This window comes from Trichechus manatus, unplaced genomic scaffold (assembly GCF_000243295.1).
Source record: "Trichechus manatus latirostris isolate Lorelei unplaced genomic scaffold, TriManLat1.0 scaffold00043, whole genome shotgun sequence".
NCBI lineage: Eukaryota > Metazoa > Chordata > Mammalia > Sirenia > Trichechidae > Trichechus > Trichechus manatus.
In genome coordinates, this window is record NW_004443979.1 from 10,118,146 (window position 1) to 10,135,229 (window position 17,084).

The 17,084-nt window shown below is 35.8% G+C and overlaps 1 protein-coding gene across 5 annotated transcripts in view; it reads left to right on the top strand.

Annotated features, from left to right (window-relative positions):
• Positions 1-17,084, top strand: part of HECTD1 (HECT domain E3 ubiquitin protein ligase 1) — a 103,731-nt gene that overhangs the window by 81,362 nt on the left and 5,285 nt on the right. For 4 of the 5 annotated variants that reach the window (XM_023731488.1, XM_023731486.1, XM_023731487.1 and 1 more), the window contains exons 28-39: positions 4,223-4,345; positions 5,900-6,056; positions 7,981-8,203; positions 9,329-9,383; positions 9,609-9,791; positions 10,191-10,398; positions 10,487-10,572; positions 10,795-10,922; positions 13,222-13,423; positions 14,893-15,030; positions 15,363-15,970; positions 16,889-16,967. In XM_023731488.1, the coding sequence (XP_023587256.1) occupies positions 4,223-4,345; positions 5,900-6,056; positions 7,981-8,203; positions 9,329-9,383; positions 9,609-9,791; positions 10,191-10,398; positions 10,487-10,572; positions 10,795-10,922; positions 13,222-13,423; positions 14,893-15,030; positions 15,363-15,970; positions 16,889-16,967 (2,190 nt within the window). The remainder of the gene's footprint in view (positions 1-4,222; positions 4,346-5,899; positions 6,057-7,980; positions 8,204-9,328; positions 9,384-9,608; positions 9,792-10,190; positions 10,399-10,486; positions 10,573-10,794; positions 10,923-13,221; positions 13,424-14,892; positions 15,031-15,362; positions 15,971-16,888; positions 16,968-17,084) is intronic. The other variant, XM_023731490.1, reaches the window with a different exon arrangement.

A 17,084-nucleotide genomic window follows, 5' to 3' on the forward strand; every position in this document is an offset into this window, starting at 1 on the left:
ATTTGATTCTATGAATTTCTTTATTCCCTCCTGAATTTCTTCTATAACCCAGTAGTTTTTGAGCAAGGTGTTGTTCAGTTTCCATATGTTTGATTTTTTTCCCTTGCTTTTTGTGTTGTTGATTTCCACTTTTATGGCTTTATGGTCAGAAAAGATGCTTTGTAGTATTTTGATGCTTTGGATTTTGTTAAGGCTTGCTTTATGGCCTAATATGTGGTTTCTTCCGGAGAATGTTCCATGTGCGTTGGAAAAGAAAGTATACTTGGCTGCTGTTGGGTGCAGTGTTGGTAGCATTTAGCTCTTCCGTGTCTGTGTTGAGCCTCTTTCTGGATGTTCTGTCCTTCACCAAAAGTGGCGTGTTGAAGTCTCCTACTACTATTGTGGAGCTGTCTATCTCTCTCGTTAGAGTTTGTTTTATTATTTTGGAGCCCTGTCGTTGGGTGCGTAAATATTTATTATATTTATGTCCTCGTGGTGTGTTGACCCTTTAATCATTATGTAGTGCCCTTCCTTATCCTTTGTGAGTGGATTTTACTTTAAAGTCTTTTTTGTCAGAGATTAATATTGCCACTCCTGCTCTTTTTTGAGTGTTGTTTGCTTGATATATTTTTTTCCGTCCTTTGAGTTTTAGCCTGTCTGTATCTTTAAGTCTAAGGTGCGTGTCTTGTAGGCAGCATATAGATGGATCGTGCTTTTTTATCCAATCTGCCACTCCCCATCTCTATTGGTGCATTTAGTCCGTTTACATTCAGCATAATTATTGATAGGTATGAGTTTAGTGCTGTCATCCTGATATCTCTTTTTGTGTGTTGTTCACAGTTTCTTTGTTCTCCTCTATTTTCTGTGCTGAGTCGTTTTTCTTTATGCTTTTCGTTTTTCTTTTTCTTTGTTGTAGATTTTGTGTTTACTGGGTCTTTATGTTTTTCTACTTTTTTATTTTGATTTGTAGGATTGTAAGATTCCTTTTTGTTTACCTTAATATTTACCCCTGTTTTTCTAAGTTTATACCAGTCTTTGATTACTTTGTATCGCCTTAACTTCCCCTCCATATGAAAAATCAATGTCTCCATTTTTTAAGTCCCTCTTTTTTGTTTTAATGTTGTCCTTTTTTACATATTGATATCTGTTTCCCTATTTTCAATGTTTTAGCTTTGATGTATCTTTGATATCCGTATCTGAGTCAATATCTGGTTGCTCTGTCCTGTGTTCTAGTCTTGGTTGTTACCTGGTGTTATTAATTATCTAACCGTAGGACACCCTTTAGTATTTCTTGTTAATTTTTGTTTGGTTTTTGCAAATTCTCTGAACTTCTGTTTATCTGGAAAATGCCCTAATTTCGCCATCATATTTGAGAGACAGTTTTGCTGGATATATAATTCTTGGCTGGCAGTTATTTTCCTTCAGTCATCCCATCGCCTTCTAGCCTGCGTGGTTTCTGCTGAGTAGTCCAAGTTTATTCTATTTGACTGTCCTTTGTAGATGACTTTTCTTTTATCCCTAGCTGCTCTTACAGTTCTCTCTTTATCTTTGGTTTTGTAAGCTTGATTATAATACGTCTTGGTGACTTTCGTTTGTGATTTACCTTATGTGGGGTTTTATGAGCATCTTGGATAGATATCTTCTCATCTTTCATGATATCAGGGAAGTTTTCTGTCAACAAATCTTCAACAATTTTCCCTGTATTTTCTGTTATCCCCCCCGTTCTGTTTCTCCAATCACTCGTAGGGTATTCCTCTTGATAGAGTCCCACATGACTCTTAAGAGTTTTTTCATTGTTTTTAATTCTTTTATCTGATTTTTCCTCAAATAAGTTGGCGTCAAGAGCTTTATCTTCAGTGTCACTAATTCTAACTTCTACTTCCTCAGTTCTGCTCCTATGACTTTCTATTGAGTTGTCTAATTCTGAAATTTTATTGTTAATCTTCTGGATTTCTGATTTCTGTCTCTATGGATTCTTGCAGCCTATTAAATTTGGCATTATGTTCTTGAATAACTTTTTTAAGTTCCGCTACTACTGTGTCTGTGTGTTCCCTGGCTGTTTCTCCATTCTGTCAAATTTCCTTTCTAATTTCTAGAAGAGTTCTGTATATTAATCTTTTGTATTCTGCCTCGTATTCTGCCTCTGGTAATTCCAAGAAGTTCTCTTCCTCCAGAGAATTTATTGATTCTTTATTTTGGGAGCTTGCTGAAGCCATCATGGACTGCCTCTTTATGTGACTTGATATTGACTGTTGTCTCTGAGCCATCAATAATTTATTATAATTTTATTTTGTGTTTGTTTAGTGAGACCTAGCTTCTTACTTTGTTTTGTTTTGATGTGCCCAGATAGGCTGCTCGTGTGCACTAGTTTGATTACTGACACCTTTGAATCTCTAACGTCCTGTAGGTCTTTAGTTCTGTAAGTAAGTGTGTGCACACAGGAGTCTGTTAAATTTTCCTATATGGGCTCATCTCGGGTGTTCAGGCAGTCAGTCGGCAAGTGTGCGATGCAGGCTCTCACCCCCAGTCCTATAGCATCATGGGTGATTGGTGCAGGCACTGGACTCTGGCTGTGGTAGGGGATCACGCGCTGAGCCTGGCAGGGGCTTGATGGCTGCCCCTGAGGGTCTGAAAGGAAAGCATGTCCCTATTCTCTAGGGTGAGTAGGTAGGTGAGTTTTGCAGCCGGACTATGAGCACCCCACTCTGTTGGCTGTAAAGACTGAAGGGCACCACTTTTTCTTGGACTCCTGTAGCAGGTAACTAGGAGCTTTAGGTAATACCACCAGTCCTCAAGCCCCTGCTGCAGATCTGTAAAAGTGCCTACTTAAGGGGCAGGGCGATTTCAACGGTCACAAATCTGCCAGTTCACAGCTGAAGCAGTTGAAGTTAAACTTCAGATGTTTGCCCTGTTGTACTGTGGTAGTGAGGGCTAATGCTGTTGAGTTGGGTCCCCACAAGTCTATACAGGGATGTAAGGCACTCAGAGTCTGCGGACCCCTTATACCTGTGCTTAGCAAAGGAGCTGTGCCGACCCTGTGTTCCTGGCTTAGGGGATCCAGTAGCTTATTTGTTCCCTCTCCAAGGCCAGGAGAATGGGTCAGGGCGCCTTTTGGGATCTACTTCTGGCCCAGCAGACTCCCAGTGTGCAGAGTGCAGAGGGAGGAGGTAAAAGGGAGAGAGGTTTTTCCCCAAATGGGCTTTTTTTTTAAAAAAAATCTCCGTGAAAGGCTGAACGCATGTACTTATCTTAGCCATTTGGGAGCTGCTTTTGCTGGTTTGGAGTATCCAAGCAAAATCTCTGCTGCCCGGTCTCTCTCGATGTGGAAACTGCTTCCTGAGCGCACACACAGCATAGCTGTTTGCCTGCTTCACTGTGGACCGGCGTGGCTGCAGCGCTGCAGTTTCGCCGCCGTGGCTCTGGTGCTCTTTGCTTCTTCCAAACTGTCTCCCTCTCCCCTATCACTCAGTCAGATTCCTCAACTTTGCCTTGTTCCAGGCTCCTAGATATTCATATAGAATCAAATCACTTGTTTTTCCAGGTCTTTGTTGTAAGAGGTCTATAGGAAGCGTCTAACTACTCTGCCATGGTGGCCACCACATGCTGATGTTTTAACATATTTTAAAATGGTGAAATTAGAGAACACTGCACTAATCCTAAAGAATGTCATTTTTATGGTTTTTGACAATAATTAGAATTTTGTAGTACCTACTACTTGGCAAGCAGTATCCACATATTATCTCATCAGCCCTCTCACAGAGCTATGTGGTAGAAGCATAGAAAAAGTAATTTGCTTTCATTATCAGAGTTAAGGAGAAGGTTGGAACTCAGTCCTAGGCAGTGTGATCCAGAACTCCCCATGCTTAACTATTATGCTTGTCTTGAATTTAAACTTATGCTTAAAAATACTCCTTGTTGCAATTTCTGGATATTTCTAATTTCTCTCTATAAAATGTTTTCAGATTTCAAAAAATTAATAAGTTGAGTTTTAATGGAGTTAATTTTTTTTTTAATTACTGGAGTGGATGAATTTTTAAAAATGCTTTTAGTATATCTGTTGCTTTGTGTTTCTTGTGAAGGAGGTTAGTATAAAATGTATGATAAATTTAAAACTTTTCTGAAAATAGTGAACAATGATCAATTTTTCACTGGAGTTAGTATGGGTTGACAGTTTCAGGTCAAGTCTCAATCAAGACATACATCAACTAATTAGACATGTGTCTCTTCATAATTTTAAATTTAGATTCTGAGACGTCCATCCCTGCAGCGTCGAGCTGGCTCCCGCTCTGATGTAACTCACCATGCCGTCACCTCACAGCTCCCACAGGTCCCAGCTGGAGCAGGGAGCCGACCTATTGGGGAGCAGGTAATAGTCTCATGTCATGATTATTTTCTCTACAGTGTTTTTTTCCTCATAGTAGAGCAGCAACCAGAATGCCTAGAAAAATATACAGGGGTAAGGAAGGGAGTAAGAGGAGGAAGCCACCAAACAGAGTTACAAAAAGAAACTTCCCCACCTGCTTGGGTTCCATATTCCAGACAGAATCCATGATTGCTGTGGCATAATGCTTGCAGGAGTTTCTTACTTGAAACCCCTTCATCTTGGCCTTTGGGTACACTAGAATGGTTAATAGGTATCTTCTAAGATTTGTCGTTTTAGTATTGGTAGTAGTGGCAGAGGAAGAAGTAGTAGAACTAATAGTAGTAGTGTATTAGTTTAGACTTACTGATTAGTAATCAAGTGCTAGGCACTGTTAACACTGTACATATATTTATTTATTTATTTTATCAACCCTTCGAGGGTTATGATTTGCCCCATTTTTCAGATGAAGTAATTGCTAAAGGTCTCATCTAGTTAGTAGTTTTGGATCCAGGATTCAGACTCAGACATTCTGATTTCACAGCTGTCAGTTTGATCTGTAACAAAAGTTAATTTTCATTTAAGTGTTTAAACTATGAGGGTGTGTATATGTGTGCATAATTATGTATATAATTGTTACTTAAAAATTATTACATCAGAAATTTACAATTCATTGATCTCTTTTTGGTTGATGTAACAGTGAAGAGGAAGACATAATGTTCCTTTAAAAACAACCTTTATTATGGGAATTTTCAAACATGCTCAGAAGTAGAAAGAATAGGATAATGAACCTCCAAGTACCCATCATTTGATTTTAAGTTATCAACACTGTTTTGTTTGCTCTGTCTGCCCCTCAGTAATTTAAAGCCAACTCTCAGACATTATGTCATTTTTTTGTATCAGTAATTCAGTATGTAATGCAACTTACATATATTTTTTTAAAAAAAAACTTTATTTTAAAATAAGTTTCATTTTAAAACTTCACCAGGGAACTGCAAAGATAGTACAGCAGGGTCCTTTGTGCTCTTCACCCGATTTCTTCTAATGGTTACATCTTATTTAATTACAGTACAATATCAAAATCAAGAAATTGATACTGGTGTAGTGTGTGTATGGTTGTTTGTCATTTGATCACATATGTATATTTGTGTAACCACCACCAATGCAACTTAATTTTGATAAGCTTACATTATTAAGAATTTTATGTACCTGTATATATTGATGCTTGTGCATTTTATGCTTAGATACAGCTAAATAAGGAAGTACAACAGCTATACCAAAAATCAGACCCATTGCCATCGAGTTGATTCCGGCTCATAACGACATTATAGGACAGAGTAGACGTGCCCCATAGGGTTTCCAAGGAGTGGCTGGTGGATTTGAACTGCTGACCTTCTGGTTAGCAGCCTGAGCTCTTAACCACTGTGCCACCAGGGCTCTGCAATAGCTATGGGGAACTATTTATCCTATACCGTATTTTACAGATAGCACATCACTTTTACAGTAGTGAAATTCTTCATCTTATAATGTTTGAGTGTATGTGGAATTTTATTTTACTAGGAAGAAGAAGAGTATGAAACTAAAGGAGGACGCCGGAGAACATGGGATGATGATTATGTGCTAAAGCGGCAATTTTCTGCTTTGGTTCCTGCTTTTGATCCTAGGCCTGGTCGTACTAATGTCCAACAGACAACTGATCTAGAAATTCCACCTCCAGGTACAGTATATTTTCATTGTTTTAAATTTAATTTTAATAGATACCAAATAAGATATATATTGTTAGATAAATTGCTGCTTATGTATTAGGTTATAGATAAAAGTTTTTTGGAAAACTATATATCATCCACAAGTCCTTTAAAAAAGAAAAACCCACAGATTTTAAAAGGAGCAAATTACAGTATTTTAAAAAGCATCATGCGTTTTGTGTTTGTACAATATTTAAAGCAAGTCGTCATATAAAGGTGGCAAATTTTTTAATCCTATTTTCTGTTGTATTACAATTGCTAAGTATTTATTCCTGTTTAACTTTGAATTTGAAAAGCTGTCTACTGGTTTCAGTTATGACTCAGAGTCAGTCCACCTAGGTGCTGATCCCAACTCCATCCATCCCTTAGGAGACACTGTTACTGGGTGTGGTAGGCAGGATAATATTACTTTAACAACACAAAAAGGGACTTTGCAGATGTGATTAGTTAAGGATATTGAGGTAGGGAGATTATCTTGGATTACGTGGTTGGGCCTGATGTAATCTCAAGGGTCTTTCTGAGAGGGAAGCAGGAGGGTTAGAATCTGAGAGGAGATCTGACTTTGGAAGCAGAGGTTGAAGTGGTGACGGGCAATGAGCTAAGGACTGTCAGCAGCCTCTGGAACCTAGAAAAGGCAAGGAAACAGATTCTTCCCTAGAGCCTCCAGAAGGAACGCAGCCTTGGCAACCCATTTTAGATTTCTGACTCTAGAAGTGTAAGGTAATAAATTTGTGTTGCTTTACCACTCAGTTTGTTGTAATTTGTAACAATAGCAATAGGAAACTAATAAACTGGGCGAGTCACCTAAACTATCTAAGCCTGAATTTCCTCACCTTTTACACAGTAGAAAATGGTTTCTGTTTGACAAGATGGTTGTAAGGATTAAATGAGGTAAAAAATATAAAAGATGTTTAGCCTGATGCCTAATGTGTAGAAAGCTCTCGGTAAATGTCAACTGTGGTAATCAGTATATTCTCTTTAAAGAAAACGTAAATATTGATTAAGTGTGGAATAACTTTTTAGTTGGCAGAATGTGAAAGTAGATACACTTTGCAGTGTCACGTTCCATGGTGAGGATGGGTATAGGCTGAACCAGGATGTTCCAAAGACTCTTCAAAAAGAAAAATCTGTTCTAGGGAGTATACATAAGCACAAACTTTCTGAAGGGCTACTTGGCGATATATTTCATATCTTCTGATAAAGTGTTTTTATTTCTAGATATTTGTACTTAAAGAAGTATTAGCTCTGCATTGAGATGTGTAGGCTTTGATGATGGCAGAAGTATTATTGTCAAAAAATTGAAAATGACCTCAATTATGTCCGGTAACAGGGATATGTTTCAGATAAGATACAACACGATGTCATACCATGAATAAGTCATGGTTTAGAATATGCTATTTTATATAGCCTGATACCTGAAAAAGATTCATGAACTAGTAAGAGTTCCCAGCCAAATACACTTTGAACCTAATTGTATTTGTGTATGTGTACGTTTACCTCATGACCCACTTGTTCAGTATAAGCAAAAAGTTCACAGATCATTTACTAGAGTATATAGTTTTCTCTGGATAGTAGAATTATGGATAATTTTACTTTTCTCATTTATTAAATTGAGACATTTCCTAAATATTTATGCAATTAGCATGTGTTTCCTAGCAAAAATGAGAGATGTATATCATATGCATATATTCTGCTCTAGCACTCTGTTTTTAAGTAACCAAGGTATAGTATTCCCATTTTAAAAAACAAAACTGTTGAGGCCAGGAAAGTTTTAAGTAGCTAACATCCTTTAGCAAATATTTGGCAGAATAGTTTGGATTTTGTATAGTCTTGTCTCCTAATACAATGTTCTTTCTGGACTGCTTTTTTTAATGTAATTGTTTTTCAAATTTTTAGGAACACCTCATTCAGAGCTCTTGGAAGAAGTTGAATGTACTCCGTCACCTCGATTAGCCCTTACCTTGAAAGTAACAGGTCTTGGAACAACTCGTGAAGTTGAATTACCACTCACCAATTTCAGATCAACCATCTTTTACTATGTACAGAAATTGCTTCAGTTGTCCTGTAACGGCAATGTGAAATCAGATAAACTTAGGCGTATTTGGGAACCAACATACACGTAAGAGGTTTTAATGTAACGTTTTAAGTAAATATTTGCATAGTATATGAGCCAAGAAGCATTGTACTGTATATGTTGGATCATAGGAACAAAAAAGATTTGCTTCTTGTTCTGTTGGTTTGCAAGAATAGACAAGAGCGTTTTGCCTCCTGATGTAGAATGATCCAATTTTAGAACTAAAAGAAACTTTACAGATAATCTAGGCTAGCTCCATATGTGATAACTGTAGAAAAGCGTTTAATCTGAACTCCTTAACTGGAGTTCAAAGAGTAGGAAGTACTAAATATTTCTGCTTGCTGTTTGTTTTGGGGTTGGCAGGTTAACCTTACCTCTCTCTTTCTTCATGCGTGCATGCATGCATCCATTCATTCACTCATTCAAGCAATAATTACTGATGACCTTGGGCAATTTTACTTAACATTTTTGTGCCTGCTTTCCTCATCTATAAAATGAAAGCTGTTCTGAGGAATCATTGAAATAATATATGAAAAATGTTTTTAATTCTCTCTGGGACCTAGTAAGTATTCACTGTTATCTATAATGATAATCATTATATTACTTTACTTTTGTTAATGTATTTTTCTGATGTTCTTCTAACATCATTGATAATCTTATATAATGTCCAATAAAAGTGATCTAGGTCCTCTTGAACTGGAACAGGAAGTCATCATGGTTTTCTTTCTCTCTTCAATTTTAATGAAGTTTAAAAATTGATTTCAACTGCCTTACATGAATGTAAGCTCTTGTGTTCATGTAGACACAGAAACAAATTGCTTCTCATCCCTTTATTTTTTTTTTTAATTAACAACAGTTTATTAAGGTTATACATATAGTATATTACTTCATATCTTTAAAAGTTCTAGGTTTGATATATGCTCTCTTTGCATTAATGCTAGATTTATAAATCATAACTTAGGAGTATTTTTTCTGCTACATTCCTCTATGTTTAACAAACTAGTATTTTTTTTCATAAAAATATCTCTGAGTTCAATGTTTAATGCAAGCATATGGCTAATGAATGACATCCATGCCTATAATTATTTTTTTAAAGAATTGAAGTCTTACTGGAAATAACCACAAATAATTTGATTTATAAATTAACTTGAATAATGTCTTCATGTTTAGAATCATGTACAGAGAAATGAAGGATTCTGACAAAGAAAAGGAAAATAGAAAAATGGTGAGTTATTTTAGAAAATGAGTCTTATTCTTGGCTATTTCGTAAAAAGAGAGAAAAATAAAAACTAACACTATGTTATTGAACATTTGAGGGAAATATCGCTAACATGGGATTTATCATTTAGATTAGGTTAAATGCATGGTAGTAAAGATACCTCATGTAATGCATGTGAAACATTTTAGACTATAAATGGGAAAGACCAACATTTGGTTTTTCCTGTTGTAGGGTTGCTGGTCTGTAGAGCATGTGGAACAGTACCTTGGCACTGATGAATTACCAAAGAATGACTTGATAACCTACCTGCAGAAGAATGCAGATGCCGCTTTCCTGCGCCACTGGAAATTAACTGGCACTAATAAAAGTATTAGGAAAAACAGAAATTGTTCTCAGCTCATAGCTGCATACAAGGTATATATTGGCATCAAAACATTATTTTGACTGGGAATGGCTTTGTGCTTTGTTTTGCAGCTTTTTAAAAGATTCTTAAGGAAGGGGGATCATTGGAATATACTAAAAAAAATTCAGTTGAATTAACATTGTTCGTGTGCCAATCCTAAAATTTCGAATATGGCTTGTGACATTACATCTGAGTACAGACTTCTAACTGTGGCTTATAGTGGTTATATTTTATTTGGGAATTTTAATGTTTTAGATCACCTTGACTTTTGGCTTGAGCGATACTGTGCTTTTATTTAAAAAGAAGGCAATTTGCAAAAATCCCATCTGCTTCAAAGCAATTAATAGAATGATATATTGCTTTTCTTAAAAATGTGATTAATGGCCAGTTTTACTAATTGTTTCTTACAGGATTTTTGTGAGCATGGAACAAAGTCTGGGTTAAACCAGGGGGCCATTTCTACTCTTCAAAATAGTGATATTCTTAATTTGACAAAAGAACAGCCTCAGGCCAAGGCAGGCAATGGGCAGAACTCTTGTGGAGTAGAAGATGTCCTTCAGCTTCTGCGTATTCTGTATATAGTTGCAAGTGACCCTTATTCAAGAATATCCCAAGAAGGTCTGTAAGAAGCCTTGTTCCATTTCTACATCATTTTTTTAAAGCAAGTCAGCTTATATTTTATTAATTTTATTAATTAATTTTACAGAAGGTGATGAGCAGCTTCAGTTTACTTTTCCACCAGATGAATTCACTAGCAAAAAAATCACAACTAAAATTTTGCAGCAGATTGAGGTAATGAAACGAGACGGTTGAAATCTTCATTTCATAACTGTTGGACTTTTCAAAGTATTGCCTCTCCTTCCTTTTCTACTTCCCCCCATCTCTCTCTCCCCTCTGATTCAATAATTTGGGCTGTATTGTCCTTTGCATTTATTTATTTAATTACATATAAGAATTACCTTTTTCTTTTTTTAATTGCTTTACAGCACTAAGACCGTTATTTTTAATTTGCAGGAACCATTAGCACTGGCAAGTGGGGCTCTGCCAGATTGGTGTGAACAGTTAACCAGCAAGTGCCCTTTTCTAATACCATTTGAAACTAGACAGCTTTATTTCACATGTACAGCATTTGGTGCGTCAAGGTAGGAAGTGTCTCTTTTTATATTTTTGCGATAAGTATATTTTTAATGTTATATGACCTCAAAATGTATACATATACCATAAGGAATGATGGAGGGAGTATTTTACCTTGTGTTCAAACAAAGGTTTGTTAATTTAAAAAATTATTTTTATCTCCAATTGGGTATATACCCTCTTGGAATAGGGTGGATTGAATCAAATGTTTCTCATTAGCTAGTAGGTACTGTACATTTCTTTAGTAGCTTACACAAATAACTAGCAGTGGAAATTCCCAGTTATACCAGATGAAATGCTGGCAAGTAGCTTTGATAACATTCATAAGTATATCTTCCTTCTGACCTTTATTTTTCTCTTACCATCATCTAACATACTATATATTCTATTTATTTTTGTTTTTCTGTCTCTCCCCACTAGATGAAAGCTTCGTGAGGGCAAGGATTTTTGGCTGTTTTGTTCACTGCTATAACTACAATGCCTAGAACAACATAGAGGGGCGAAAAAAAACATTTTCTTTTTCATAAATATTTGCTCAATGATTCAATACCCAGAATAGAATAGTCTTCCTAAGTAGATATAAAAAACTTGTAAGTTTTCTACCCTAAGTTACTTTTTTTTTTTTTAACCGTTTTCTTTTTCTAATTGTGGTATAATATAGTATATAACATGAAATGGTTCTTTTAACCGTTTTTAACTGGACATCTCAGTAGTAGTAACTACATTTACGGTGTTGTGGAACCATCACCACCATCTATTGCTAAAACTTTTCGTTACCCCAAACAGAAACTCTGCACCCATTAAGCAATAGCTCTCCCTTCCCACCTGCCTCCATACCCTTATAACCTCTGGTCTACTTTCTGTCTCTAGGAATTTGCCTTTTCTAGTTATATCATACAAGTGGAATTATACACTATTTGTCCTTTTGTGTCAGGCTTATTTCACCAAGTATAATTTTTTCAAAGTTCACACATGTCATAGCATGTATCAGAATTTAATTTCTTTTTATGGTTGAATAATATTTTGTTTTATGTATATGTCACAATTTGCTTTATCCATTCATCTGTTGATAGACCCTTGGGTTGTTTACATCTTTGGTTATTGTGAATAATGCTGCAGTGAACATTGGTGTACAAATATCTGTTTCAGTCGTTGCTTTCAGTTGTTTTGGGTATATATATCTAGGAGTGGAATTGTTGGGTCATAGGGTAGTTCTGTGTTTAAGTTTTTTGGGAACTGCCAAGCTTTTCCACAGCAGCTGTCACCATTTTACATTCCTGCCAGCAGTAAATACACCAACATTTCAGTTTCTCCACATTCTCGCTAACAATTGATATTTTCTGATTTTTTTATAATAGCCATCCTAGTGGGTGTGAGATGATGTCTTATTGTGGTCTTGATTTGCATTTTCTTAATGATGATGAGCATCTTTTCATTTGCTTATTGGCCATTTGTATATCTTCTTCAGAGAAGTGTCTATTCATGTCCTTTGCCTATTTTTTAATTGGGTTGTCTGTCTTTTTATTTTTGAGTTTTAGGAATTCTTTATATATTCTGGTTATTAAACCTTTATCTGATATATAATTTCCAATTTTTTCCCCCTAAGTTACATTTTTCAAAGCACTGTACTATTTACAAAGCATTTCTACATATCTTGCTATTTGAGCCTCCCTACAGACTAATTGAACCTCCCTACAGACCTCTTGTGATAAATGGCATTGGATATGATTTCTACTTTATAGATAAGGAAATTGATTTTCAAAGTACTTAGCTGATTTGCTTGACATTACCAAAAATTAGTTAGTGGCACACATGAGAGTAGAACCCTTATCTTATTCCTAGTTTCAAGGTTCTTTCTCCCACTCTGTGGATTATCTCTATGTTAAAAAGGAAAATGTTTTAAAATCACAACCATTTTGATGGTGACTTTCAGTTTATATCATAATAGTAAAGATAGGTTAATCATTTTCTAGTTTCTCTGATAGGAAATGCTTGTCTATATTTTTATGTATTAATGTGGGGCATGGACCACAGAGCTTTTTTATGATCTGTTAGTTGCTAAAATACAGACTCAGTACCTTTTCAGTACCTTTTAAGGTAGATTATGATAAAAGCAGTTTCATATATTTTTACTTAACAGAGGAAGGAATGATTTATACAATAAAAAAAATCACTGTATTTATCACCTGATAAAATAATATCTTTTTAAATTTCATTTCATTTGAGTCTTTGAATTCTCTTGCTGGTTTAGTAGTACATTAAATTGTTAATGTATGCTGTACCTACATAGGTATTTTTCTGTTTCAGAGCAATAGTGTGGTTACAAAACCGACGCGAAGCCACTGTGGAACGAACAAGGACCACAAGCAGTGTAAGGCGAGATGATCCTGGAGAATTTCGAGTTGGTCGTCTCAAGCATGAAAGAGTAAAAGTTCCACGTGGTGAATCGCTGATGGAGTGGGCTGAGAATGTCATGCAAATACATGCAGATCGGAAATCAGTTCTTGAGGTACCTTATATAAAATGAGATTTCTATTAAGGAACAGGAAAGATCAGGGCTAGCCAATCTATCTTCCAGTACGGAGAAACTGCAGTAGATGGGAGTGAAGAGGGATCTCCCTGCCCTCTATGCAGAGGCCTTCTCTGGCAGAGCATCTTTTTTAAGAGGATATCATCCTGCCTCCTCAGGGGTCAGGAACTTGTGCTTTTAATGAGCAAGAAGGAATATCTGCGCTGTTGAGGTGGGAAGATACTTGGTGTATTTGAAGGACACTTCCTATTTCTTAACAAAGCCTAGACTGAATAATAATTCTTTTTTATATTTCTCATCTTACTCTTATATTAAGCTATGCTATTAGATGTCTGCATTTTGAGGGCACAGTGTTTTACCCTTTCATAGTATTGTTTTTCTTAACTCTTTTAATAACTGTTGGTTTAATGGTATACCAGCCACTTTTTATGCCTCTGCACCTCGTAGGTAGTACATTATTCTGGTTCTAATGTATTTAGCATCAAGGAGGTTCCCTTTTGAAATTTGTGACGCTCAGCAGACCGGAGTTGGAGCCTCGTTGTGTAGGTTGAGCATTCTGTTAGGTGATGCTTCCTGGATGTGTTAGTTTATATCCCTGGTCTATATTTAGAGACATTGTAGCAAATGGCAGTATAAAATTCAGTATATTTACTGTAGAGATGTTATTGTGGTCATTATTGATTATATCCCATATACATAGTATTCCTTATATGAGTAACAGCGGAAGAAATACCTTTCTTATCACAGATTTGAACCACCTGGTGATCTTTTGGATTACAGACAGGCCACGTTTCCCTTTTTGCTTTGGCATCTCGGAAATTCAAAGCCAAATATGATACATCTGTAGAAAATGTACAAGGCTTTATGATTTTCACATTATCTACAAATTTTGTTGCCTTCATCTTATTGTTCCTACCCTTATAGTCTTCTAACCTAGATAATCCTCAGTTGTTTTTTTTGTTTGTTTGTTTTTTTAACCATACACTATCACTGTGTGTTTTTGTAAGCGGCCTCAAATCATTTTTGGAACAAGGTAGAGTGTGGATAAAAACCTTTAAAGTGATTGCCTAAAGTCATAGGTAAGTGGAAGAGTGTAGGCTTTGGTGTCACACAGACACATTTACCAATCTGGATGCCGTCATTTCCTTGAGCAAGGGTTCAACCTCTTTATCTGAGTTTTGGTTGCTTTTGGTATCAAAAGGAGATAATGATTTGTTTTACAGAGTTGTGAGAAGTAAATAATTAATGTATGAATAATGTTTAGCACAGTTCTTAAGTGTGTAATAATGTACAACAACAAATGCTGTCTTCTTTTTGGAAAAACTAGAATAAAAATCCCATTTTGCTTTTAATAACTACAGTGCCACTATTAAAAATAGGTATATTATTGGATGAGATATGACAAGTTTAGCAAGAATTGGATGATGATTTCTTTATTCATATTTTAGGTTGAATTTTTAGGAGAAGAAGGAACTGGCTTAGGACCCACATTAGAGTTTTATGCTCTGGTGGCAGCAGAATTCCAGAGAACTGACTTGGGAGCTTGGCTTTGTGATGATAACTTTCCAGATGATGAATCTCGTCATGTAAGATTGATTTTTTTATTTTGTGATTTGAGTGTGACTCTGCTATTGGAAAGTGTTAAAAATAGGTTATGTTTTCAGTACAAAAGCCAGGTTTTCTGACACTACTTTTATTATTGAATAGTCTTGATATCTTAAGAATATTCTAAAGGATAAAATTTAGTCACCCCAAACTATTTAATAAAATGTGTATACAAATACTTTTGGACAGCAAAATTTGTGAATATGTTTAATGTTTACGGATTTTTCCCCCTTAGAATACAATAACAATAGGCTTAGTTACTTTGTACTTATTATCTTTTGTATAATTTTATTTCATTTTTAAAAAAAAACAGGTCGATCTTGGAGGTGGACTGAAACCTCCGGGATACTATGTGCAGAGATCATGTGGACTGTTCACGGCACCGTTTCCACAAGATAGTGATGAGCTTGAAAGGATCACAAAACTCTTTCATTTTCTTGGAATTTTCTTGGCCAAATGTATTCAAGACAACAGACTTGTGGACTTACCTATTTCTAAACCTTTCTTTAAACTTATGTGTATGGGTGACATTAAAAGCAATATGAGTAAACTAATTTACGAGTCACGAGGTGATAGAGACTTACACTGTACTGAAAGTCAGTCTGAAGCCTCTACAGAAGAAGGCCATGATTCACTCTCAGTAGGAAGCTTTGAAGAGGATTCAAAATCAGAGTTTATTCTTGATCCCCCCAAACCAAAACCCCCAGCTTGGTTTAATGGAATTTTAAATTGGGAAGACTTTGAACTAGTGAACCCGCACAGAGCCAGATTTTTGAAAGAAATTAAAGACCTTGCTATCAAGAGGCGCCAGATTTTAAGCAACAAAGATCTTTCTGAAGATGAGAAGAACACAAAATTACAGGAACTAGTGCTGAAGAATCCATCAGGTTCTGGACCTCCACTTAGCATAGAGGATTTAGGGTATGGTTTTATATATGCATTTTCTAACCTAATGGATGAATAAGTTCTAAAGCTTTTGTTTCTTTATCCCCACTGACTTGTAGTATATGAGTAAACAGTGCGTTAAGAACAGTAATATACTATAGGAAATGTTCTTTATTTATTTGGACCTTTGATTTGTTAATATTATAATGGTAATACTATCAGAATATAGTTTATTAATCCTGAAATCCTCTGGAAGATAGATTTATCAAGTGTGATAAATGTATGTATCTTGTGTAAAAAGTGCAAAGCCAACAATATTTTGACACATTCATTAAGAAATATATATAGCCTAATTGGCAAAGCTCAAAAATCATTTATATGTAAGCCTCATCCCAAGTGGGGATGCTGTAGAACTTTTGTTCATTTTTATACATGTAATTATTACCTATTATACCTTCAGGAACATTTTCCTGTATTTTGAGTTCATTACAAGGCTTTCTTCTTCTTTTTTTTAAAAATATTTGCTGACATATTAGGAAGTTGTGCCTGGTAAATGGTTATGTAGTATAGGTTTTGTTTTGTTTGGACACAGCATGAATAACTTTAATGAAGCAGTAGTTTCTTCAAAAAAAGATCTTGTAAAAATGTTGCTGCCGTAATTCATTGCAAAAATCTTAGTTCATTAGTTTTGTGCAGTAAGGGGGAAGTGAGATATGGAAAGGTGGTGCATTCATGAAGGTTGCCTGCAGTCTTTGCAAAGCCACACAGGTTTGGTAACTGTTGGCCTAATAGTTTTCCTGCATAGGGTTTTGCATTAAAAAGGCCTCATACTTACATCCAAGCTGGTATACTGATTTTGTTGTTGAGGGGGGCTCCTTGTTTTGGCAGCAGGGTTATAAAATTTAGAGACTAGTAGCAGCTGAATGTCAGTCTAACCCTTTTTCTTTCGTTCAGTTTAAATTTCCAGTTCTGCCCTTCCTCGAGAATATATGGTTTTACAGCTGTGGATCTCAAACCAAGTGGTGAAGATGAGGTAAAGACTTTGCTTTTCATATAGTTGAAAGTTCAGAAACATCCTCTTAACAAGGCCAGTTATACTAGGCGCTACTGAAATATTCCTGGATAGTAAAAATAATATTGGCAAATTTTC